Genomic DNA, 27,957 nt, shown 5'->3' on the forward strand with positions numbered 1-27,957 from the left:
AAAAAAAGGGACAAAAAAGTAACCAAAAAAAACCAAAAACACACAGGACAAAAAGTTCTTCTTAAATCAAATTCTATTTGTGAATTCAGCAAAATAATTTCTATAAAATAAAACAGCAAAATATTTAAATAGAATAGGGTGGACTGTATTTGTTTGCAGGGGTATTTGGTTTTTAGACAGGTTCCAAAAAATTACACACATTCAAGTTACCAATTCTCTTTTCAATACAGTATTAACTGATGAGTTCCTTATCTTTAATTAGATGTTTATTCTGAAATTATGATACCTCAATTATATGAACTAACCAGTAGTTTCCTTTTTAATTAGACCCTGCTTCAAACATTAAGATTTTTTGGAATAATGGAAAAGGAGCTAGGACAATTCTTGCTTTCAAGTAAAACTGTGACTGAGCAGAAACTCAGCTCGACATCTTGGTGCAGTGGTACGCCAAGTACCGTGGGGTTCTGAGGACTTCCACTTCACTGGGATCCAGCAGAAGGAAAGTTTTAGAAGATTCACCTAATAAGCTCTACCAAAGAAACAAAACAAGCACACCAAATACAGTCTTCTATTAGGCTCCAAGCATCCTGGCATAGCAAAGTTTTGCATATTTGTTTTAAATGTTTTAAAATCCCCATTACTGATACTTAAGTTTCTTTACCCCACCCAGAGATTGAACTGTCAAACATTAGATGTAAGCAACATATGTGTAACTAACTGAAAACTGCCTGTTTGTCACATTTCTCCCCTTGGTTTCTATTTTATATTCTAGGTGTAAGAAGGAAAAGCTGAGCAATACAGCTGTCACACTGGGACAACTGCTGTCATCATGGTAATTTTTTCTTCATTGGCTACACTAACCTGGTGTGAAGCCATGCTAAATGTTACAGCATAACTATAGCTTCAAAATGATTAACCTAATATCAGAATAAAAAGGCAATGAAAAAGATCTAGAAACAATGTTACATCACCAATTTTCCACATCAACCAAATAATTTAAAGGTTACCAGCCTTACACTGATCATAATAAAACTGACTCCAGTGGCAAAGAATTAACATGGAACTATTGGTGTGGTTGACATGGATGGGCTGTTTTGTTTGCTGTTGGTTTGTTTTTGTAAAGAAGTTGATCCGACTGCCATGAGGCAGGCAACACTGGCTGCAGAGCGCAATGGGTATAACAAGAAAATTAACTTTTGTAGTTTTTGTAGATCTGTGAGTCTCATCAAGAAAAAAAGTTTCTTGTTTAAGAATTAACAGTCAAACATTAATATACTATATACACCTTTGCCATTTACACATTAGCATCAGGCCATTTATTACAAAACACTATACACTTTCCACTGCAGGCAGGTTATATATGGACAGCAAATTTCTGCAGATAAGACAGTGAATAAATTCTCCACTCCATGTTGATTAGGAATAGTTTTTTTTTTTTTTTTTTTAGTTTTAAATATTAGCCAGACACAGAAAAAGGTTGGACTGTAAGGCCTGGGTGCACAGTCTTGATGGAACCAGTTAGTTATGTGCATTTCACTGCTCCTTCGTCTGAGGTGGGGGGACTTCTTCACTGCCTTCATAATTTTCTTGTGCTCGTTGGCCAGTTCTCTGAGGGTTGTTCATGTGATGTGCTGCTGGGCCTGTATATGGCTGTCCATGCACATGATTATTCTGGGAGGGGAGAAGAGATAGGCATGTTAAAATTTTTGTATATTAAATTTTATGATCATGGGTTGAAGTTTGTGGAAATGTAAATACTTCCTTTATCCCTGGGGGGCCTACAAAGAATGAAAATGCTTGGCCTAATGGTGAGAAAAGAAAAAAAATATATATGTAAAGGTTTAGAACAGAAAACTGGCCTAAATGCAAACCCAAAGCCACATATGAGAGCAGTGCGGGCCCAGGCCGGTACAGCTAAGTGGCTGGAGCACTGGCCTGAGCATCAAAGGGTCACGGGTTCAATTCCTGATCAAGGACATGGACCTGGGCTGTGAGTTAGGTCCCTGGCCCCAGTGGGGGTGCATGCAGGAGGCAACCAATCGGTGTGTCTCACATAGGTGTCTGTCTCTCTTTCTCTCTAAAAACGGGGAAAAAAAACAAAAAAATCCCCAAGGGAGGATTAACACCCCCCCCAAAAGCAGAAGAGGGTCTCTATAAATCTGTAGCCAAAGTGGTTTTATGTAGTGTAAAAAATAATTTAGATCCAAGTCTGACAAAGAAGGAATCCCAGTCCATTATTGCTCGTGGTCAAAACATTCACAAAAAAATTATTTGTGAGCCAGAACACAACTATTCTGACTCTTGCAAACACCTTGAAACTTCAATATTAAATCTAATTGATTAATCATATGAGATTGGCATGAGCAATAACCGTAAACACAGAACAATGTTAATAAAAACAAAACATGATTAATACACGAGCTTTTCTCAGGACTGAGAAAAGTAACTTCTCTCTAGATGGATTTGTCCCTTAACCTTTTAACCTCTGAACCCTCACCTTACTGTACATTCCCACCAGTCAGGCCAAGAAGATTTTGTGATTTACTTTTTATAATTTGTATTATGAAAATAAGTATGTCAAACATGCACTTTCTAAGTATTCGACATGCTTCTATTTCCAATCTAAAATATAAGAAAGAAAACCTTAAATAATGGTTCTGAAAGTATGGTTCCCAGACTAGCAGCAGCCATCACCTGGAAACTCATTTAAAATGGAATCAGAAGCTCTGGCTGGGAATTTTGATGCGTGTTTGAGTCCCACCGCCTCAAAAGATCCAAATTAGTCACATTTGGGTTTTAGAAAAAGAAGCTCTCATTTAGGAAGTTTCTTCATCTTAATTTTCTTTTTTATCCTCACCTGAGGACATTTTTCCATTTTTTGTTCAGGTAGAGTGGGAGGGAGAGAGAGGAAGAGAGAGAGAGAGAAACATCGATGTGATAGGAACACATCGAGTGGCTGCCACCCGCACAACCGACCAGGGCCGGGGACAAACTGCAACCGAGGTACGTGCCCTTAGCGGGAACCGAACCCGGGTCTCTCCAGACCGCAGGCCGACGCTCTAACCGCTGAGCCAAACCGGCCAGGGCTCTTCATCTTAATTTTACTTATTTATTTTATAGGAAACATATGGAACTCTGTCAAATCCTTTATTTTTTTCAAGTTTTTACTGTCACTGTAGTCTTGATTCGGCTTTTAAATAACCAAGAAATTCTTACTTTATTGCCTTATCTCAATGTTTTCAGAATCCATTTGCAGACTAAGCCTAACAGGAATGTCATAACCCTTTATACTAAATACTGACTATCATTTTATGCTTTTATGCTGACAGGAATTATCCCAGTTTTACCAATTTTCACTACTAGTAAAACAGGAGCACCTATTTTTTAAAAAATATTTATTGATTGATTTTAGAGAGAGAGAAAGAGACAAGGAGAGATGGAAACAACAATGAGAAAGAACATCAATTGGCCGCCTCCTGCATGCCCCCGCCCCCCGGGGATCTGGCCCACAACCTGGGCATATGCCCTGACCAGGAATCAAACCGGCTACCTCTTGGTGCATGGGTTGACGCTCAATCAGTGAGCCACACCAGCCGGGCAGGAGCACTTATTTTACCAGGAAAACACCACAGAGGCAAATTTAAATATGCCACATCATGCCTCCACTCCAATCATTCCTTGTTTGAACGTGCCCCAAAGCTAGTCTAGATAATCCCTCTATTACTTTACAGTCAACAACAAAAAATTTAGCCACCCTTTAAGCATATCATAAAAATTGGTTTTACGGGATAAAAACAAATGGATCCCTATTTACCTGTTGATACTGAGATCCAGGTGAATGGGGGTACAATGGGGCATCTTCAGGTGGAGGTGACTCATGCTCATCTGGGGCATCTTGGTCATCTGGCTCCTAATTTTAAGTATTTAAAGATAAAGAATTATGTTGGCAAATTCAAGTTCATTTTTATTATTTTTCTACTTGAAATAAAAAATTAAATATCTATAAAACTGACCCACTAAAAGGATTTCTTTTACTGTAGATAAACAAATTAAAGCAACTAAAAAATCCTAATTTGGGTTCTCTTAGAAATAATACATTTCAGGCAATTTTATAGAAACTTCTCTAGAAGAAGGCTCTCTCAGTTACTTAAGATCACATGTAGTAAACATTAAAGCAAACAAAACCTCAAACATAATTTTTAACATTATCATGAATACATAAACACTGGCCTACAAAGTAAAGAATTACTTTGCTTTCTTCCATTTCTATCTGCTGCACACTGGTGGCTTTTTTTACCTCCTCTGGACAGAGTTCACAAGCTTTTGCAAGTGTCATCCTAGCACTATGTGATCTCTCCAAGAAGTAACCATTTGAAGTTTCATTGCTTTGCACTGGAGGAGACCAATTGTTGTAAGTGTACTGAGGATTGCCAGTATATGGTCGTCTTTCAAGTTCATCTCCAAGCCATTCTACTGCCCAGGTCCATTTTCTTTTAAGATCTCCATTGCCCTTCAAAAGAAAATAAAGTCATATATGCAAAAGGTTTCACAACACTCTCCAAAGTTAACTTAAAATAACTCCAAATTCTCACAATTCTGTTCTTCTGAAACAGATTCCTTAATTCTGATTCATATTTCTAAAAAATTTTAAGAAAAAACCCTCACCTGCAAAATCTGGTAAGCAACAGGACAATTGCTAAAGAGAGCCACCATACATTTTATACATTGGTACGCTCTTTTTTGATAGTGATTCTTAGAGCGCTGGATTGTATCAAACAACCCGTCTCGGTCATCTGGGATTCCTTTAAGTGCATTATGAATTCTGAAAGAGAACCAGATAAAAATAAAAAATTCTAAAATCAAATACCAGCTAACATTTATTGAGTGTCTATTACGTGTCACCCAGTATCTTTGAAGTAGTCGTGTAATCTAATGCTAGACATTACATCGTTATCAAACCATAAACAGATGAGAAAATGGGTAGAGAGAGGTTAAATAGCTTGCCCAAGGTCATGTAGCTACCTAGCAACCTGGCTCTTAACAACTTATTACCAATCAAAAATTACATTGCTATGTATGTAATTCCAATACATGACCAGAAGTGACACTAATAATACAAACTTTTAAAATTAAAGTTAATTACTAAGTTTATGACTGCTATACTTAATAACTTGCTTCAGCCCTGGCTGGTTTTGCTCAGTGGTTAGTGTCAGCCCACGGACCAATGAGTTGTGGGTTTGATTCCGGTCAAGGGCACATATCTGGGTTGTGGTTCATCCCTGGCCCTGGTCAGGTCTTGCAGGAGGCAACCAGTTGATGTGTCCCTCTCACATCGATGTTCTCTCCTCCTCCTCCCCCAACTCTATCTGACAAAAAATATTCTCAGGTTAGAATTGGAAAAAAGAAAAGAACTTGCTTCAAGTCAGTTCCTTTTATAAAACTGCTTTTTTGAAGGCAAGTTAACAATCCAGTAACTATGACACAGTGATATAATTTAGAAGTATAGAATTAACTTGAATTCTAATGAGAATACATGGCAGGCAAACAATTTTCACCAATAATACTACAATTTAGCTGATTTGCCAAGGATGGATGATTTCATTTCAGCTTCTGCGGACTACAACACAATAATATGTAGTCCATGATTTTTTGCTCTTTCCCCAAATAAGCAATGTAAAAATGATTGCAGGGCAAAAATGTGCCTTGTTTCTTTTGTGTTCAAAACATCACCTGCCAGAAAATCAAAATGTGGTATACAAATACAGTGGAATATTACTCAATCTTAAAAAGGAATAAAATTCTAAAACATGCTACATGGATGAGCCCTGAAGACATTAAATAAGTCAGACACAAAATAACAAATAGCATGATTCCACTTTTTTTTTTTTTTTTTAAATCCTCACTGGAGGACATTTTTCCATTTTTTGTTCAGGTAGAGTGGGAGGGAGAGAGAGGAACAGAGAGAGAGAGAGAGAGAGAGAGAGAAACATCGATGCGAAAGGAACACATCGAGTGGCTGCCACCCACACGACCGACCAGGGCCGGGGACAAACTGCAACCGAGGTACACGCCCTTAGCGGGAACCGAACCCGGGTCTCTCAGGACCGCAGGCCGACGCTCTAACCGCTGAGCCAAACTGGCCAGGGCCACTTTTTTTAAAAAAATGAGTTCATCGCTGTATTTATTTTTTATCCTCACCTGAAGACATTTTTCCATTTTTTGTTCAGATAAGAGTGGGAAGGAGAGAGAAACATCGATGTGAAAGGGACACAGAGTGGTTGCCACCTGCATGACCCATCTAGGGCCGGGGACAAACTGCAACCAAGGTACACACCCTTAGTGGGAACTGAACCCAGGTCTCTCTGGATCACAGGCTGACGCTCTAACTGCTGAGCCAAACCGGCCAGGGCTGATTCCACTTTTATGAGGTACTTAGAACAGGAAAAATCAGAGAAAGGGAACAATAATGTGTACTAGAGGGGTAGAGTGAAGGAGGAAACGGGTAGTTGTTTATTTATTTATTTAAATCCTTACCCGAGGATATTTTTCGGTTTATTTTCAGATAGAGTAGGAAGGGGGGGGGGGGGAAGAGAGAGATCAACTGGTTGCCTCCCTCAAGACCCTGACCAGGGCTGGACACTGAACCACAACCCAGGTCCGTGCCCCTGACCGAAACCAGCCAGGCGAGAGTTACTGTTTAATGGTTATAGAGCTTCAGTTTGGGATGATGAAAAAGTTCCATAGATGGATGATGATGGTAACACAGCATTGTGAATATACTTAATGCCACCAAATTATACCCTTAAAAATGGTTAAAATGGTAAATTTTGTTATATTTTACAAAACAAACAAACAAAAAAACCCTAAAAATAATACCTGCTTGCAATTCTACTCCAAGGTACATATATCCAAAAGAATTGAACACAGGTATTATGAAAACAAAAAATTTGAACATGGCTGTTCATAGCAGCATTTATTTACAATAGTGCAAAAGTGGAAAACAACCCCAATGTCCATCAATGGATAGTGGATAAACAAAATATGGTATATATCCATATAGTGGAATATTATTCAGCCACAAAAAGGAATGAAGCACCGAATTGTGCTCTAATATAGATGAACTTGAAAACATTATATTAAGGAGATAAGCCAGTCATAGAGGAAAATTGTATGATTCTATTTATACTAAGTGTCCAGGCAAATCCTGGACATTAGATGAATAAATACATCTATAGAAGCAGATAGCAGATTAGTGGTTTCCAGGGTATGGGGTTGGGGGTGGGGAATAGGGAGTGACTGCTTAACTGGGTATGGGGCTTCCTTTTGGGGTGATGAAAACGTTCTGGAATTAGACAGTGGTAATGGTTGTGCAACACTGTGAAGGTACTAAAAGCCATTAAAACTGTATACTTGGAAATTGCTGAATGATGAATTTTATGTTAATTGAATTTTATCTCAGAAAAAAAATTACCTGTATAGCCTGTAATTAAAAAAAAATCTCATGTACACCACATACTTTAATAGAATGTTCCAAATCAAAATGCAAGTCTCTCTTTTTTTAATTACGTACATTCATAACATCTGTTTTGTTTGGAAATAATGACTTCACAGTAATTTTGCAAAGCTTAATAATTTCAGACCAAATAATTAACCATGTATAGGCCTCTTGCCGTTTAATCGGAAATGCTACAGTACAAACTTTTTTTTTTTTTACCTTCAGTTTTGTTGAGTGATAATGAAGTGTTAAAGTCATTATTTCTGCAACCCTATGTTTTCTTGCCATTAGCATTAACTTTCAAATGCCCTTTTTATCAATATTATCTTTGCCTCCCGTTTCCCAATGCATAACAGCGCTGGGCACATGGTAGATGCTTTATAAATATTCAAACACTAATTACTGAATGAACTTCATGCTCACTATGAGAAAATTGATTCCAAGGTTGGGCCACTGATTCCTAACAACCACACCTTTCTTACTAATCTCATTACAGTTTCCCAGATTTAATCCAGCATGTGTGCCTTACCATTATCACTTGCTCCAAAGAGACAAGACAGTTAAGATGTGACTAACTGGTTTACAGCTATACATGCTTACAATAATTTTAAATGAAAATAGTAAAAGTTAGAGTCCACTAAAACAAACTCTTAAGAAAAGTTTCAAATCCTTTGATCATAGTAAGAAGGGTACTGAATGGATAGTGCTCAAAATAAATAGCTATAGTTTTGGAACTATAAATTTTGTATTTCATGAAAATTGATTTGAGTTTAATGCCATTTTTATGACATTAATTTGACTTTGAAATCTATGATGGAAATTTTGGAAATAATTTTTTGAAAATATAAATGAACAAATTCTAGTATCTGCAATCCCCATTAAAGTGTAAGATTATAATTTCTTTTTAAGCATTTTGCTGTCACAGAACCTGTTTTCAAGATTGTTTAAATTATTATATTGACACATGGGAGGCAGTTTGATATACAGATTTTTGAATTGTTTCCCCAAAGAAACTATTATGTTATTGTCCATGTAGGTAGGAAATTTATAAAATCCGGCAGAGTTATCAACTAATTGAATAGTTCATCATTATCGTATAAATCTTGGGATTAAAGATGATACATGAAGCTTTTATGGTAAAAAAACAATTAAAAAATTCTGGAGGAAGCTTGAGGGACAGCTAAGCTGGATAACAGTTCTTAAAACAAACAAAGGGAGGGAGAGAAAGAGAGAGAAACATCGACGTGAAAGGGACACATCGAGTGGCTGCCACCCGCACGACCCAACCAGGGCCGGGGACAAACTGCAACCGAGGTACGTGCCCTTAACAGGAACCGAACCCGGGTCTCTCTGGACCGCAGGCCGACGCTCTAACCGCTGAGCCAAACCGGCCAGGGCTGTTAGTACGAATTCTAAGAGCATTTGACCAAAGAGAAATAAACATAATTTTAGTTTAAGACAAAAAAAAAAAAAGAGCTGATGCTCATTATTCACAGATTCCATCCACATTGACCATTTTGCTGAACTTTATTTGTAACAGAAAACAACAACAACAAAAAAAAGACACTCATAGTGCTTTCGAGGTCATGAGTCACTCAACACACATTCCCAGCTGAAGTGGAAAACAGAGACACTGCCTAGTTTTAACTCACAATGTATACAAGTGTCCTTTTTGCTGTCTATATAGTAATACCTTTTCCACATTTTTCTTACTTTCACTGATTAAAATGACCCCCAAATGTGTAGTGATTGCTGAAGTGCAATCTAGTGTTCCCATGCTCATGAAGGCTTTACAGAGAAAATAATGTGTTAGATGAGGTTTGTTCAGACTCAAGTTATTGTGAATTCAATCTTAACAAATCAGCAATATATATTAAATAAGGTGTCTTTAGAGAGACACATTTTAAAAAGGTTATGTACTGACTGGCTGACAAAAATGTAACTAGAAGCTTATGAAAAAATAATCCTGTATTTTTGCTAGGAGCAATGTTTTAGTAATTGCTCATTTCAGGCATGGGTGACTTTTATAGAATGTAACTGGCATGAACGAGAACTGACTGTACTTACCTAAAGACTATTATTATTCTTTTCAAAATCCACACTTGACAATGTTTGATTTTAGAGAGAGGGAGGGAGGAAGCGGGGTGTGTGTGTGTGTGTGTGTGTGTGTGTGTGTGTGTAGATTGATATGAGAAAGAGTGATTAGTTGCCTCCCTGTACACGCCCTGACTGGGGATTGAATCCACAACCTTTTGGTGTATGGGAGGACACTCCAACCAACTGAGCAACCTGGCCAGGACTTGACTATTTTTATTTATTTATTTACCCTGACCCGAGGGCATTTTTTGTTCAGATAGAGTGGGAGGGAGAGAGAGGAAGACAGAGAGAGAAACATTGACGTGAAAGGGACACATCGAGTGGCTGCCACCCGCACAACCAACTAGGGCCGGGGACAAACCGCAACCGTGGCACATGCCCTTAGTGGGAACTGAACCTGGGTCTCTCTGGACCACACGTCGATGCTCTAACCGCTGAGCCAAACCGGCTAGGGCTGGACTTCACTATTTTTATATCACCAACTATTATGTGACTGACTTTATTTTTTTTATCCTCATCCGAGGACTTTTTTTTGCATTTATCTTGAGGGAGAGAGGGAGGAAGAGAGAGAGAAACATTGACGTAAGAGAGATACATCGAGTGGTTGCCACCTACACGACCCCAACCAGGGCCGGGGACAAACTGCAACCCAGGCACGTGCCCTTAGCGGGAACCGAACCCAGGCCTCTCTGGTCCGCAGGCCAACGCTCTAACCGCTGAGCAAAACTGACCAGGGCTATGTGACTAACTTTAAAACTAATACAATCTAATTCTAAAGTAAGCCTAGGGCATTATAAATAAAATTAAAACATTTACCAAAAGTCTGTGCTAGTTTTTTTAATTAAAAAAAAAATTAGTAAGTATGTAACTTGGTCAATGAGAGAAAAGAGTAAAAATGAAGTAAAATTGTAAGAGGGGAACTTTTTATTCATCCGTGTCTTAAGTTTTTGTTTAAAATAAAACATTAGCTCTCTGAAGTGTAAAAATTATGTGATGACTAGCAAGTCTAAAAGTTAGACAAGTAAACAAGGGTATCTACCTGTGAGTCTGCCAGGAGTCCTCAATCAGCAAGATTTGCAAAAGCAGATCCAAATAGGGCCGGAGTTCATAAGTATAGGAATATGCAACCTAATAACAGGTAAGACATAGTGAATAACTTACTGAAAGGAACAACACATCAAATTATAGAGATACACAAATGTTTATTTTTCTTTAACCTGCCACAGAAGTTCACTGAGGACAGTAGATGAAAATTGAGGATTCTCCCAGCAGCAAAAACGAAGCAATTTGACGGTTTCCTCTGAGTTACTGCAATCCTCAATGATTTTCTTCACATAACTTGTTCTCACAAATAAAATGTCTGCCACATTCTGCTGAATTGGCATTATAGGTTGTGATAAATTAGGATCACCAAAAGGATTGGGAAGAGGAGGATTACCTAGAATACAGATTTGTCATCAATGAAAAACTAATAGGCCCTTCACAATAATACATAGCTCCCGGCATACAAAACAGCTTATGGATTTTTATTTTAGAAAAGCATCATAAACCTTCAGAGTCTTGTCTAATATGTAAACATCTTCAGAATTCCTTTAATCGGGTACTACATATGCCCAGCAGTATTTAAAGACCACTGTAAAGAACAGAGCATTTGACTTACCATTGATTGAAGACTGCATTCTTGACGAAACATTGCAACAGCGGATCAGCTGTGACACTACTGAGTATAATTTGCCTAATTCAGCATACTGATACTTGATTGGAGGACCTGGGCCTTCATCTAAAGAGACAAGCATAAAGGTGGCAGGTACACTCAATTTCAGAAGCTGTGTCTTCTCTGCTACACCTAAAATGAAGAAGAGGGAAGAGAGGGAGAAGAATTATATAAGAGGGATTAGTTAAGATGGTAGGGGTTTCATAATAAAGTAGTTACCTAAAATATTTTTTTATAATGTTTATGATCAGAGAATTAACCAAAACAGAAAATCTACTGAGTATTATTGGGTTTAAGTAGTATTAAAATGGTTAAACATTCTAATCACAATGGGCATAAAGAGGACAAATACTTTTTCTATGACCTGGAGAGTCTAGGGGACTAGACTAGACAGCAACCCTCATAATTATGTAAGATGATAAAGACTAATATATCGTAACCATTTCCTCCATCTTGCATTCACCTCTCATTTTCTTTCTACTTGGTCTAATTTTGAGTCCTCCTTCATCTGTCTCTTTTTCTTTTTAATCATTTTTATTAATTTTTGTCACAGACTTCATCTGTCTCTTAAAAAAATAAAATCAATCGACGCTCTTCAAAATTCCCATGCCAGGCTATCTTCTCATCATACTGTAAGCCTTTCCCCTGGACGATCAAATCCCCTGTAATGGTTTCAAGTTCTAGCTATTTTCATCATTCAGATGATTCAAAAATATTTCCAGACAAATATCTTACTGTTCTACTGAACATCCCTATGTGGGTGTCATAGAGGCTTAAACTCAATGCCCAAACTGAACTTATCATCACGCTTCCCGTTTATGTTCTTCCTCTTGTGTTTTGCCTCTCAGTACATGGTACCATCATCTGCTCAGTTCATAAAGCTGTAATCCAGAGATTTTTTTTTCTCAATAAGTTTTTATTAATTTTTAGAGAGAGAAGAAGGGAGAGGGAGAGAAACATTGATCAGTTGCCTCCTGCATGCAACCTGCAACCTGGGAATGTGCCCTGACCAGGATTCAAACTGGGGACTTTTCGGTGCACAGGACAACACTCAACCAACTGAGCCACACGGACCAGGGTCAGGTATCATTCTTAACCTCATTAAAGTGTTCCATCAACTGAACATCAAACCACCAAATCCTACCTCAAATGAAAAAAGAACCAGAATCTGTCTACTTGTATCCCCTCACTGCATAGGACACAACAATCTCCTGCTTATTGATCGTTTTAACAATCTCCCCTGTAATCCAGTCCACCCTGTAGCCAAAATGATTTTTTCTAGAAAGTATGTCTATTCAAGAAAACTGCAATGGCTCACCAATGCCCTAAGGATAAAGTCCAGAATCCCTCACACAAGGCTTGGCAGATAACATGATCAGAGAATACGGCTCACCACTCCTGTCATCCCCATCTTAAATCAATTTTAGCCAGACTGAATAGCTTTCATTTTCTCCAATGAGCCACGCTGAGTTTATTCCAAGCTACTTTAAGTTACTTTATCTCAACAAAAACTTATGTATAAGTAAGTCCCTTACCAAAACTTGTGAGTACATATAACCATCTGGGGACCTTTTGAAAATGTGTATTCTTTGTGCTACCTTTGATAATTCTGATTCAGTTGGTTGGGATGGAGTCTATAAATCAGTATCTTAAACATTTAAAAAACCATCCCCCCCCTTTATTGATTTTATTTTTTAAAAATGTTTTTCTTCTTTATTGATTTTAGAGAAAAGGAAGGGAGAGGGAGAGAGATAGAAACATGGATGAGAAAGAACATCGACTGGTCGCCTCCTGCATGCCCCCCACTGGGGTCGGGCCCACAACCTGGGCATGTGCCCTGACTGGGAATTGAACCAGTGACCTCTTGGTGTGTGGGTTGATGCTCAACCACTGAGCCACACAGGCCGGACTATAAATCAGTATTTTAAAAAACAAACAGATCTGGCACTACCACTCTAGGAGATAAAAATATGACTAAAACATAGATTCTGACCTATGTCTACTGCAGAAATAAACACATGCATAATTATAAAGTACAAGAAGAAAAGTGCAATGAAAAAAAAGTTTCAGATAAAATTCATAATAGGTTTCATGGAATATTGTTTCTATTTTAGATCAGGTTATATCTTATCACTTGACTTAAATGACTTCACCATTTAATACATTTAAACAGATTTATGAAAACTTAAATTCTTACCTAAATTGGCATACATTACAAACAGGTTGAAATACTGCTGTAAATGACGCCCATGCTCTGAAACTTCCCTTCTCAATAGATTTAGCACTGCTCTTAGTAAGTGATCGCTCAGGCTTAAGTTGTCATAAGCCTGTGAAGAAGAAAACATTACCTGTTTTTCAGAAACAAGGTACAGGTATGATATAATTCTTTTACCATAAAAAAGGGACACACACACACACACTGAATATAGGCAGAAGTTTCTGGAAAAAGTGATGACAAAGAGTTGCTTGTTAGACATGGAAATGAACATCCCAGGTTGATTTCATAATAGAGCCATCATACTATTTAAAATTTTTAGAAAGTCAAATTTAAAAAATACACAGTAAGTGTATAATGAAGCCACTGCATGTAAATGATTTAACAGAGAAAATTCAAGTTTTTAAAGAGCCTATAATCAGTATTCATTGCTGTAAAGTACTTTAAATGAAACCCATAAACATCAGATTGTATGGTGTGTGTGTGCATGTGTACATTTGTTAGGTAAACATATAAAACAGATACCTACATACTTGCAACTTCAACTTCCAGTAAACAGAATTTATTTGTAAACATTTAATCATTAGAAAAAAACTGAGCAATTACCTGACTAGAAGGTCCAGGAGATGCAAAAGGTGAAGGACATGGCCCATCTTGCAAGGAAAAGTGTGCAATAAAAACGATAAGTTTTGCAAATGCACCCCTCACTTCTGCACTAGGGCACTCCAAGAGGTATTCAGAGAAGCGATTTGAAACATTAAAAAGGACATTATGAGCAAACCAAAAACGGACATTCTTGCTGTGACGAAGGAGAATACACAATGCATCATACCTAAGATAAAACAAAATAAAAATCAATGAATATAAACTCAGTAACATGTTTCCTATAGTACAGGGGTGGGTCTCTATGAACCAAATAAAAATCCAAAACCTTTTACCACTGGAGGTTGCTTCTAGTACTAATATTAAAGTAACAGATGAATACTATGACTTGGTCTCTTCTCAGAAAGACAGAACAGACAAAATCTTGTATATTCGACTTCTCTATAAATCTATTACCAAATTCTTTCTAGGTTCAATGTCAAAACAATAGCCCCCCCCCCATTCCCTTAAACATCTTACCACTGCATAGGTAAGTAAGAAATTGTTAAATTAAGGTATAATAATGGCCTTTACACTTTCACAATTAGAAACACAGGAAACTCATTTTAATTCTTTACCTTTTTAATCTATGGCAGAATTTATTTTAATTTATCTTTATTGTTGAGAGTATTACAGATGTCTCCCCTTCCCTCTCACAGACCCCCTCCTATGACAGAATTTAATCTAGGAAAGCTAAAACACAGTATATCCTCAAAAAAATAGTTTAGGCTTCAAACTATCATCCTGTCATTTTTCGTACAGGGGACGTCCAAGATGATACAAAAGAGCAGAAGCCTGCTCTTGAATAATAAAAGGCCTTGTTTAATCTAAATAATAATTTTAATACTAGTTCTATCACTATTGCTACTAAGAGATTTTTAATTCTGCATTCCAAACATGAAACAAGATTACTACAGTTTGGAAAAAAATAAAGCAGTATATTAAAGAACCAAACTAAATACTAGTATAATAGGAATGAAAATCCAAAGCAATGTACCAATCACTGGCAGAGCCACGGACTACTTTCTTGGTGTGAAATCCTGTGGTAAAGAGGAACCTAGCAGCAAGTTGAATACTAATCATAGTGATTTCTTCTGCTTCAGGCAACAGGTGATCTTGCCCTATAAATAAGATGCAGATATAAAAATCAAACAAATTTCAATGTCCAAGCCCCATTTTCAAACACATCTGTCCACATTTCCACCAATTTTCAGAAATACTATTTAAAAATCCCTTAGGCACGCATGAAATAATTCTTAGTAGTTCTCTAAAGCACATTCCAAATTAATGCTTGAGTCAAAAACAAATTGTTATAATAAACAAACAAAAGCTCCTGTTTTCAAAGAGCAAGACAATCCATACCACTCAAATATAACAGTCTTCTAAAATAAGACTTTAAAACAACGAAATGTAAAAAACCAAACATGTTGCCCAGCCTGTGTGGCTCAGTGGATTGAGCTTCGTCCCATGCACCAAGAGGTCACAGGTTTGATTCCTAGTTAGGGCTATGCCTAGGTTGCAGGCTCAATCCCCAGAAGGGAGAGTGCAGGAGGCAGCTGATCAATGTTTCTCTCTCATCAATGTTTTTGTTTTGCTTTATTCCTCACCTGAGGATACTTTTCTATTTATCATCATATAGAGTGGGAGGGAGGAAAAGAGAAAGAGTCAGAGAGAAACATTGGTGTGATAGAGCCACACCGACTGGTTGCCTCCTGCACGACCTGACCAGGGCTGGGGACAAACCACAACCGAGGTACGTGCCGTCCGGAATCGAACCCACGGCTCATTGCTCTGCGGGCCAATGCTCTAACCACTAAGCCAAACCAGCCAGGGCTCATCAATGTTTTTATCTCTCCCCCTTTCCCCCTTCCTCTCTCTCTAAAAATCAAACAAAAAAACCCCCAATATATTACAAAAAAAAACCAAAATAAACTCCCGAACATGTTGATGCCTGCTAAGAAATCCTGCAAGTAAAGAGTAATGCTTTATTATTAAAAGCCATATTTTTGGATAATTACCTGGAGGAGGATTTAAGTAAACACCATTACATGTAAGCAGTTTTTTCATGAACTGAAAATATTCCAAACTGTACTGCATTCGGTTATGCATGAATTGCACATTCTGTTTCCGTACACTTCTCTCAATGGCTGATGGCATAATAATCTGATGGGGTCTGGTGGTGACAGCAAGCTCTGATATATATCTTATCAACTCATCACCTTGGTCTATTGTGTCCAATCGCTCATAAAAAAGTATGTAAGCATTCCACCATCTTTTCTGGCGCCTATAAGACATACGCTTCATCATGTGATCAAATACTTCTCCCATGTACTCTCCACCAAAACACTGGTTTTTCATTTCTTCATCATCATCCATTTTACATTCTGTTACATCTCCATCATCAAATTTATACCAGCGATTTCTTTCACCATCTACACCATTCCTTTGAATGATATAAGAATAATAATGTCCACCGCTTGCTTGACCACTGTGTACAAGCACACCAACAAGTCTGTATTTCGTGCTTCCCGCTATCTCACTTTCAGACTGCTCATTCTGCTGTATCAACTGACTCTCTGGGTTTACATTATCTCCTTCCAGCTTTGCAACACCTGCAACTGTGTAAGGTTCCATGTCCAGCTCTCGAGGAAATTCAAAATAATCATTGAACTTGATTGCACATTCTCTTTCCCAGTCATAGTCGAATCGTTTTAGTTGAATAGCAAGAACAGGAGGTAATTTTTTAATTAGCAAGCGTTTTACAGTATCAACCTAAAATAAACAGACCAAGTTACTAGATGCTCTCTTATAATCATTCCACTGCAAAATAACAAACTTTAAAATTGTATTATTAAATTCTCTCTCTTTTTAAATTGTATTTATTGGGATGACATTGATAAATTCTCTTAAGACAATCTGATATAAGTGTAGATAAATACACGATAAGGAACACAACCAAGGCAATTCTGTCACAGTTGATACTTTAAGAAATATTAACTAAAACTGATATGGAAATAGCTGATGTCATTTATCATAAATTAGTAACATAGACATTACTTGCTGCCTGGTTTTTATATTGTCATTGTTATCTAACCATTATTACTTGTTTGATATTTGCTGTCACTCCAATGAAGGTGTAGTTTTCTGTGAGCAAAATGAAAAAAATACAATAGCAGCAGCTAATCTTTATTGGGTACTTAGGTACCAAATAATATGCCAGGTGTTGTCCAAGTAGTAACATATTCAATCCTCACTACTCTCTCAGGCAGGTACTAATCTTAAGGATGAAGGTTAAAAGTAGCAGCCAGAATAGCTTTACAACTCACCATCTCAACCTCTAGACTTTAATACCTCTCTAAGTGTTAAGGTAAAAAAAATACATGTGAGTTTGATGTGAGAGGGTTTGGGATCCCAGAAAGATGCACATTATTATTGTATGCATGTATGTGTGAATTGTCTCTCCCCAAAAGATATCACGTGTGCACAGATAAAAACTAATTAGGTGGATGACCTGATCCAAGTAGTTTCAAAATACAAGTGGTAGAAGGAATCTAATGTGGCTAAATAAAGTAATTAACACTTTCAGCAAACTTCTTGGTCTTGACAAGTAACTCTAGACACAAGAGAAGAAATTACACATTTTACAACTCTGTAGCTTCGAGGATTTCAATAGCAGTTGAGTATGAATGAAAAATGTCTGTGAAACTCAGACAAGAGAATGTGATATTAAGCTATTATGGTTTCTAAAATGATTCACTCTCATCTTACCTGTTTTTCCCTAGCCCTCTGATACTACTTTCTCTCAATCTTCTTTCTCTGACAAACCTTTAAATCAGTTACCATCTCAACTACCCCTCTGCTACCACTATAAAAAAGCAAGGTAGGAAATAAAAAGGTGAATTTTGAGGACAAACAAAAACAATCAACTTCTTCCAAATCCATTAAATGTAATCATAATTACTATAAACAAATAATTCATACCTTTTTATTGCATTTTTCACAATGATATGCATTTGCACCTTCTAATAAATCTCCTTTGACATATTGTTCCAAAGAATCAAGAAGATTTTGGTGATTTCTAATGTCTACATTCAAAGTCGTAAAAGATTCTTCACACTCGTATCTAAAGATATTATTTAAAAAATGATCAAAAAGGATTTATTCCTTAGTCTTCTAAACATTTAGTTTTGGACATTTGCAGTATTTATAATACAACATGAAACCCGTAAGAAATAGAATGTTACCAATAAATGACAGTTACCACTTATTGGTCACTTATCCTGTGCTGAGCACTACGCTACATTAGGTTGTTTACACAATAAATACATTAGGTTCTTTGTCTTCATGACAAATCTGTTAGAGAAATATCACCGTCTCTACTTCAGAGATGAAGGCAACAGGATACAGAAAGGTTAATTTGGTCAAGATTACTAGGCGAAATTATGTTTTGAAGTCAAGTCTTTCTGGTTCCACAGTTTATGCTCTTTTTAGTCTACTGTGCTGCTTTCACTGCCACCTGTTTAGAAAGCAATTCATGCCAAAGCATCAACCTTACCAAAGCACAAGTTAAAAAGAAGTTAGATTTTATGACCAGTTAGAAAGTAGGACATTCCAAGTTGAGAAGTCAGCGAAATACTTCTGTAAAAGGCCAAGTAGTAAATATTACAGGCTTTTTTAGGCTGTGAGGTCTCTGAGGCAACTACTCAACTCTGCTGTTACAGTGAAAGCAGCCAGGCAGACAGTAGGTAAAGGAGAGGGTATGTTCCAATACAACTACAAAAACAGACACAGGACTGGATTTGACCTATAGTCCACAGATTGTTAACCCCTGTTCTAGACAAATAATGCCCTAAAACAGAACTGGGACGCTATGTAAATTTCTGGCATGTAACAAGGACAAGACTACTTTAGTTGTGGAGCATGTATTTTAACTTTAGGGATCTTGTTTAAGATCACCCTCTCTGGATATTTTCACTTAGCTAAGAAATCCAGTCTTTTCCAAATAAATTTGAAAATTGTCTAAAACAAATCAAGAAGGACTAACAAGAATAGATGACTAAAGAGTGGTTATTTTATCAGCAATCAAAAAAAAGGGGTAAAAATGAGAATTTTATTGTCAACCTAATTAATGTAAAACATCTTTCAAAAGGACTAAAAGTTGTCCAGGCTACATGAACAATTACATGCCCTTGATCCGAACGGTTTAACCTAATGGTAATTTGTGATTCATATAGTATTACTCTCCCCCAATAATATCCCTATGTTCAAAATTGAACCACCCTCCTATCAACCATATACACACACAACCTGTGACTACATATAATACTGTTCGGGCTTATAGAAAATACTACTTTACTGTGATATTTTGCCAAAACCAATTTGAAACCAACATTGCTAATATACATGAGAAATTCCAAAGCAAAATTTCCATGTAATAGGCATAAACATCATCAGTAATGAACTTTTTAAGTTATTGTACTATTTTCAATAAGAGCCCTAATCAATTTCCCTTTTAATTTAAAAATAATCTATTTAGTCAACTCTTTGTTATATTTTGTGTGGAAAACATACTTTAAGGGTAAGGACCATAATCAATGCTATTTTAAAAGTCAATATTTCATTTGTATAGGAAATAGTGCTCCATGTCTATCATCTAGAGTTATTGTATTTACAATATTATAATGATTTTAATTCTAAAATAAAGGACACATTTATGAGTAACATCTGTATCTGTATGAAAAATACCATTTTATTTCTTCACAAATAATCATTCATAAAATAACGCCAGAGTATGAAACAGTAAGAGAGTAGATGGAGTAAAAACAACTAAATTATTTGACAAAACAAACAAACTTCCGAAGCAGTGAGGTATACACAGTATATAATTCATTCAGACTCAGGTATTTAGTAATTAGTGGCATACTACTCCACTTACATAAATAACTACTAATAAAAATTTTTATTTTTGTTAGTAAATAAACAAACATAAACTTTAAGTATGTAATTAGCACTTACCTATGTGGGCAGCCTTGGCAAATCTTCTGATCAGCAAAGGAACCTCCTAAAACTTTACTTAGCATAGCGGGATGGCCTAAGGCTTTCAAAGCTTCATCTAAACTATCCACCAAAGAATTAAAAAATTCTAAAGCATCATGTTGTTCACGTAGATTAACAGGCTCACCCCAAAGCCTAAAAAAAAAGGGAATAAAACATGTAATGTATTAACACTCCAAGAATAATATAAACAATATATTTTTCAGAAAAACAACAAAAAGCAAACAATACAACCACAAATGACAGCATACAAACTGATATTTTATTCAACTACATGAGGAAATAGAAAGAATAGAAATGCTCTTTACATATTAGAGTGCAGTGGGAAAGAAAGTGAGGCTCATATTAAGAGTGGTAGTCCAGTGGAGAATTACTACGAAACTACTGGTATGGCTGATGAATAGTATAGCTCCAAGAAAAATGGTTTCTTTAGGTAATACGGTATATGCATGCATTTTGAATCCAACTGAAGACATTATTAAAATGGGGTGGTGGCCCCGGCCTGTTTGGCTCAGCGGCTGGAGCGTTGGCCTGTGGACCAGAGACCCGGGTTCGGTTCCCGCTAAGGGCACGTACCTCGGTTGCAGTTTGTCCCCGGCCCTGGTTGGGTTGTGCGGGTGGCAACCAATCGATGTGTCTCTTTCACATTGATGTTTTTTTCTCTTTCTCTCTCTCTCCCTCCCACTCTATCTGAACAAAAAAATGGAAAAATGTCCTCGGGTGAGGATAAAAAAAAAAAAAAAAGGTGGTGGATCTCATAGGATGGTAGATGTTATAATTATTTTATTTCTTGCTTAAATTTCAGGTTACATGTACAGTGCAAAGATTAAATCTATTTCCTCTTAACTTTCCCAAAAGAAAAAGGCTTTACTTGTTTTAGAGTTGATGTCTTTTGAGTAATCTGAGGATTTAAGTTTGGTAAACCAATCTCTGCAAAACAAACTTTTGATAGTGTGTACCACAAAATGAGAACAAAGACTGCCAAAACAGAGGCACTGCTGGAAACTCACAATCACATCTAAGTTCATATTTACAGAGTCATACATATAGACAATGTAAGTGAATTTGTTCTAAGTGAGAGAGATGCTGAATGTATTTTAAATATGATAGTGGAACGAATTGTCTTTTGATAATTTCCTTTGTAACACTTTTTCAATATAACAAATAATCTCATTCCAATTATACATACTTTAGACTTTAAATTTGTATCCAGTGATTTGAAATCAAATATATCATTATTTATTATTGAAAATGATACTAATCCATTCTATTTGCTCTCAAATTGCAGTCAACTCCCCATAATTTTAAACATGTAGTCAACTATGAATTACAAAAGGGAGAAGGGCCCAGCTGGCATGGCTGAGTGGATTTAGTGTTGTTCCATGGGCTAATAAAGGAAACAATGACAAAATTAGAACATTGCCATGTTGTAACCCTGATGAAACACTGTATTTAGGCAACGATGATCAATGACTGTTTTAAGAGAAAGACATATATTATACCCTCTCCTCACCAAGACAGACATTACCACGTATGAAGTAAAGTTGCCTATTTCATTAAAAACAACAGCAGCCCTGGCTAAATCTGGCTCAACGGTTAAAGTGTCGACCTGCAGACCAAAGAGTTGGACCAAAGAGTTGAGGTGAGGGTTCAATTCCAGTCTGGGGCATGTACCTCAGTTGCTGAAGATAAATGGAAAAATATCCTTGGGTGAGGATTATAAAACAACAACAAAAAACCTCCTCAGTGTGATCAAGTCTCTATATCTAACTACCTATTTAATCAGGGCACTGAGGTAAACAAATTACCAAAATACCACAGGGACCCTTATCAACAATATCCAGATGGTGGGAAAAGTTACAGGGTAAACTAAAGTATTTTTTTCTTCAACAAATAATTACAAGAATAAAAATCAGAAGAGACTAGAGTCATAGCAAAATTTTGGTATATGGACTTAATTTGTATCCTGATTTAACAAAATATACAGTAAAAAACAATTATGAGATAATTGGGTAAATTCGAACACCTACAAGGATATTAAGGATTTTAAAGACAGGGCAGTAATATTATGGTTATATTTTTAAAAAGACATTTGAGATACATACTGAAATATTTACGGATGAAACTAGGTATATGAGATTTGCTTCAAAACAATCTGGAAAATAGTAGATGGGAATGTAAATTAAACAAGATTGGCCATGAGTTGATAACTGTTGAAGTAGGGTGATACACATGTGAGTGTTCATAGTATTTTCCCTACTTGTAGAAATATGAAAAGTTTCCAAAACAAAAATAAAAAAATTAACTAAAAAGACTAAAGAATGCTGACTCTCCTTACTATGATACTTTCTACCTCCTCCTTTGAGGACAATGAGCAAAAAAACCCAACTAAGAAGTAAAGTTTGAATATTACTATTGCTTAAACATTAAAGATGCCTTCTGACATATATTTTATAAGTTTAATGTAGTGTAGTTAGATGTTCACAAAGGTTTTAGCAGTATCCTTATTACTATCCATCCATAGTTTACCTGAACTGTTTCCAAAATCCTCTAGGGACATAGTACTGTAGGCGAGAAGCAGCTAAATGACCAAAGATGACCTGAAGGTGTCTTAGAACACCAATATTGTACTCTTTCCTGTCTTCTGTTTTACTTAATGCTGGTTTATCTTCAAATTGTTGAGGATATCCAAATACATCATCTCTGGGATCAACATTGCTCTAGAAACAAAATAATATCATTAATGATCTAATCTAATTTTAAAGTATAGTAAAATATGTTGAGACAAATGCCAGTTAGTGAACAAACGACCTGTGTGTCTACTTATTCTCAAAGCACTTAACTCTAAATTTGGAAATTTTAATTTACAGTAATAGCATTTACAACACTTCACAAGAGTTGTTCTAAAGGAATAACCCCGACTATGTATCATAGAGAGGTGGATAATACAGATAATACAATAGAGTGTATTGTATTGGACATAAACACAGGCTCTGGACTTTTAAGGTAGGTAACTTTGTACAAGTAAGTTACTTAACCTTCCTAAGCTTTAGTTTCCTAATATGTAAATGAGAACAACACATTCTTCATGTAGCTGTTGTGAGAATTATATGAAATAATTTTTGTTAAAGAAACTCAAACCTTTGTACATGGAAGGTGGAAATGTAAAATGGTGTAGCAATAGTGAAAAAGAACTCATTTAAAAATTAAAAATGAAGCCCGGCCAGTGTGGCTCAGTTGGTTCAGTGGTGTCCCATGCACTAGAAGGTCATCGGTTCCAGGTCAGGGCAAATGCCCAGGTTATGGGCTCAATCCCCAGTACAGGGCGTGCAGGAGGCACCCATCAATGTTTCTCTCTCATGGATGTTTAGATCTCTCCCTCTCCCTTCCCCCTTCTGAAATCAATAAAAACATATTAAAAAAATGAATAAAATTAGAGCCCTGGCCAGGTGTCTCAGTTGGTTGGAGTGTTGTCTTGTACACCAAAAGGTGGGTGGGTTTGACAAGCAGTTGGGGCGTGGATGGGAGGCAACTGATTGATGTTACTCTCACATCAATGTTTTTCTCTCTCTAAAACAAAATAAAATTCATAAAGAGAGAGTCTAGTGGCTGCAGAACCGTCTGAGATCTTTAATATAGAAATAGACAATATTTAGTCCATGCCTATAAGAAACTTACACTCTAAAGGGTAAAAAACAAAAAAACCATACAGACACAAACACAACCCCCCCCCCCCCCCCAGTGCAGTGGTGCCAAAACAGCATGAAGCAGAAGGTACACCTTATTTTAAATTGTTTATTTTGTCTGCCTCGTTTACTTGTTAGGCATTTCTGTGCTTAAATCAGGGATGTGATAGGCTACAGAACTAGAATCTGAATGCCGATTATCACTCAGTGCAATGGTTCTTAACCAGGTATGGGTATAAGCATCATCATCCCCTATAAAGTTTTTTTTAAAAGGTAAAGATGCTCAGACCCTACTCCCTTGATGATGTGGTTCAGTAGGTCTGGGGAAGAGTTGAGGCAAGTGTATGTTTCAGAAGCCCTGCAAGTGATAAACTACCCCAGAGCAATAGTTCTGGTGATTGAAGAGAAGGAATGAGGCAAGAACCACTCAACATATTTACTGCAATTACAACACAAACTCTCTTCAGTTCTCACCTACACTATGAAAAGGAAAAGGTAAAATAAAAACAATACAGGGTAGATACAAACATGACCATAACCTAAGTTTTGCCATCTTCTCTTTTTAAAGAAACATGCCACAGTTATGTCGATGTATCCACCATTACAACCTAATTTTCTATAGCTTTATTGTGCATTAAATTCTTAGCAGGCAGATAAAATTTTGTCACAAGACCATGTAACATTTAGAGTAGAAAGAAGGCCCTGGCCATTTCAGCCCATCGGTTACAGCATCAGCCTGTGGACTGAAGGGTCATAGGTTTGATTCCCAGTCAAGGGCTTGTACCTGGGTTGCAAATTTGATCCCTGGCTCTGGTCTGGGTTGTGCAGGAGGCAACCAATTGATGCCTCTCTGTCCCATCGATGTTTCTCTCCCCCCGCCCCCCTACTCTAAAAATCAATGGAAAATATCCTCTGGTGAGGATGAACAAAAATAAATAAATATATGCAGCAGAGAGAAGTTTGTTGCCTAACCAAGAAGAGCTATGATCTGGGACAAATGTAAAGGTAACCAAAAAATAATCATAAATAATGAAGCTGGCATAGTATATAACTTGGCATAAATTAATGGAGATATATAATTTAAAATATCAAGTAGAAAAGGTAAATTAAACTATTACTAAAAATGAAGATTCTTATCATTATACAAACTCCAGATTGTATTAAACATGTTTCACAAAAAATCTGAGTACAGCCTGGCCGGTGTGGCTCAGTGGACTGAGTGTAATCCCATGGAATGAGAGGTCCCGGTTTGATTCTGAGTCAGGGTACATGCCCGGGTTTGATTCCCAGTAGGGGGCATGCAGGAGGCAACTGATGGAAGTTTCTCTCTCCCCCTTCCTCTCTAAAATATAAATAAAAACATATTTTAAAAAAAACATTAAAAAAAAAATCTGAGTACTGTTTTAAACTGTTGTTTTAAAGACACACAAAAATTGTATGTAGTTTAAAGTCTGATAAATAGTCCATGCCAGGAGATTCTAGCTTTATTTTCAAATATATGTCAATAGGTCTAATGAAAGTATAACACTCCTTAAGAGAGAATAGTATCTGGTTATCAGGACTTCAAACATAGAAAACAAAAACGCTAAATAAAATTTACCTCATTGTCCTGCTTCTCATCCCCAGACATATCATCATCTACATCACTACCTGTGCCTTCAATGGCAAGAATACCGTTCCTGATGGAGGGAATCATGTAGAGTTGCTGAATCACAGAATTCATGTAACAGGTAGCACCAGCATTTTTCAGCCCCACAAATCCTTTTGGAGGGCGAGGTCCAACAGGTGGCAGATATTCCCACTCAGTAAGTGCTTCACATGCTGAAAGAAGAGAATAGATTCTTATAGTATGAATACAACCATTTTCTCCACTTTTAGCTCTAATAAGCTGATAAATTAACATTAGCAACAATTCCACCACTCCTACAGACACCTGAAGCCATGCTCCAAGTTTACACTTCACCCCCAACAAACCTAGGATACAAAGCAACAAATTATCGCTATGCAGATTCGTACCCTGCCACCTATGAACCCGCCTTTTATCTGATGTTGTTTCTAATGGCACTGTCAAGATTGTTTGATGCGAATCCCCACATGTCACTTTACTTTTTAGCTTTATAGTTTAGTCATTATGAGACTTCCACTTTTATGTTTTTAAAAGTGCCTTTAAAACTCATGCTGCAGAAATACATCAACATATTAAAGCTTTAATCTTAACACCCCCTGGGGGTTCATATCCTGGTTCTGATGCTTACCAAGTCTTTCACTTTTTCAGGTAGGTCCGTTTCCTTCCTAATAAATGTAGTAATAAGAGCATACTTGCTTTGCCTACAACCACAATGTTACTTTGAGGAATATATGAGATAATCTCCCCCCTCCAACTAACACAAACCTGGAAATAACAAATATCATTTTCTATGGGACCAGAAGTTAAATTATACTATGCTGAACTAAAAAGTATACAGCCAATAATAAATGGAAATAGGAAAATATTTATGTGCTGATAGTTAACAACCACAGACATATTAAAGGGAAAACAAAGTGAAGAACATTGTTGTGTACTATATGCCAATCCGTTAAAAAAAACTAAACAAACAAAAAACTTTGTATGTAGATTTTGCATACACAGGGATGCTGGGAGGGCAAACATAAACTGACCGCAATGGTTATAGCTATCAAAGGGGACTGGGAAACTGGAATGGGAAGGAAACATACTTTTTAGTATATACATCCTCCTTGGTACATGAAATTTTTACCATGCGAAAAAACAGGTGACCTATCTCTTTCTGCTACCTTAGAGCATGTGGAGGTGTGCTGAGAATAGGACTTCAAAAAAGGAAAATACGCCTGGAAGGTTGTGGTCCAAAGCTACCCTTTGTTATGAGTGGAGTCTTCAGAAACTAGGGGAGAAGCACACAGCTTCTCTTCTTAAAATCGAAGGCCCAAGACGAAATTGAATTCTATTTCGGCAAGAGGTATGTTCATGTGTACAAAGAACCCAGTGACTCCTGTTGGCAAAATGAACAAAACCAGAAGAATCTGGGAAAAAGTAACTTGTGCCCACATGGGATGGTTTGTGCCAAATTCCAAAGCAACTTCCTAATAAGGCCATTAGACACTGAATCCACATGATGCTATATCCCTTGAGGGTTTAAACTTATCAAAAACTGAATAAATAAATGTAAAGATTTATTTTTTTTTAAAAACCTCTGTAAGTTATAAAAACCTCACCCCTCACTATACATAGATTTGGTACAATAGCTAAACATCTCATCTTTAAAACAGTCACTTTCATCAGAAATCTCCTAAAATGTTATTTAAAATGCCCTTATATTCTGAAGTATAAAATATAAAAAGTAATTTGGCATGTTCTTAAAAATTTACTACAATCAATTATATTCTCAAACTTTGTAGATAAAAGTGGTTTTCTTTTTAAAAAAAACCAACAACACAGCTTCTGTTGTGTTTGACTTCTTATTTCTGCTTTTTTCGGTTATTTTATATTGCCTTCATCCATTTTGTGCTTCAGTTCCTTATCTGTAAGATCTGGAGTCTATAGTCTATTTCACAGACTTTACATGAGCATTAACTGAGGACATAAAGTGCATAAAAATGCTATCTAATCATATTCTGATCTTTAAAACCAGATTTTCTTAGAGCTCATATGAAAACAACATTAAAGAGCTTCTAAATTAAGGCCCAAAAGGTTTCCATTGCATGAAATTTGAATTTTAAGTTTGAACTCTGGCCTTTAGGTTTTATTCCAGACTTGACTGAGATGAAATTTATTTTGCTAAATAGTTACACCACATACAGGAAGCTACTTAACAAACATTTGAAAACTTTTCCAGTAAAGATCTTCGCTTATGCCCTGGCTGGTTTGGCTCAGCGGTTAGAGCGTCGGCCTGTCGTCCAGAGAGACCCGGGTTCGGTTCAAGCTAAGGGCACGTACCTCGGTTGCAGTTTGTCCCCGGCCCTGGCTGGGTCGTGCGGGCGGCAACCACTCGATGTGTCCCTTTCACGTCGATGTTTCTCTCTTATTCTGAACAAAAAA

General features: G+C 36.8%; 1 protein-coding gene across 12 annotated transcripts in view; it reads right to left on the reverse strand.

Annotated features, from left to right (window-relative positions):
- Positions 1-206: 206 nt before the first annotated feature.
- Positions 207-27,957, reverse strand: part of USP9X (ubiquitin specific peptidase 9 X-linked) — a 115,337-nt gene continuing 87,586 nt past the window's right edge. For 9 of the 12 annotated variants that reach the window (XM_036270787.1, XM_036270788.1, XM_036270794.1 and 6 more), the window contains 15 exons: positions 25,504-25,724; positions 22,747-22,937; positions 20,179-20,352; positions 18,145-18,286; positions 16,182-16,935; positions 15,161-15,284; positions 14,128-14,353; positions 13,504-13,654; positions 11,253-11,438; positions 10,810-11,030; positions 10,632-10,720; positions 4,666-4,822; positions 4,298-4,510; positions 3,815-3,910; positions 207-1,671 (listed from right to left, as the gene is read on the reverse strand). In XM_036270787.1, the coding sequence (XP_036126680.1) occupies positions 1,534-1,671; positions 3,815-3,910; positions 4,298-4,510; positions 4,666-4,822; positions 10,632-10,720; positions 10,810-11,030; positions 11,253-11,438; positions 13,504-13,654; positions 14,128-14,353; positions 15,161-15,284; positions 16,182-16,935; positions 18,145-18,286; positions 20,179-20,352; positions 22,747-22,937; positions 25,504-25,724 (3,083 nt within the window). In that variant the 3' untranslated portion in view covers positions 207-1,533. Of the gene's footprint in view, positions 1,672-3,814; positions 3,911-4,297; positions 4,511-4,665; positions 4,823-10,631; positions 10,721-10,809; positions 11,031-11,252; positions 11,439-13,503; positions 13,655-14,127; positions 14,354-15,160; positions 15,285-16,181; positions 16,936-18,144; positions 18,287-20,178; positions 20,353-22,746; positions 22,938-25,503; positions 25,725-27,957 lie in introns of those variants that run through there. The other 3 variants (XM_036270792.1, XM_036270791.1, XR_004960558.1) reach the window with 2 other exon arrangements.

This window comes from Molossus molossus, unplaced genomic scaffold (assembly GCF_014108415.1).
Source record: "Molossus molossus isolate mMolMol1 unplaced genomic scaffold, mMolMol1.p scaffold_m16_p_2, whole genome shotgun sequence".
Lineage (NCBI taxonomy): Eukaryota > Metazoa > Chordata > Mammalia > Chiroptera > Molossidae > Molossus > Molossus molossus.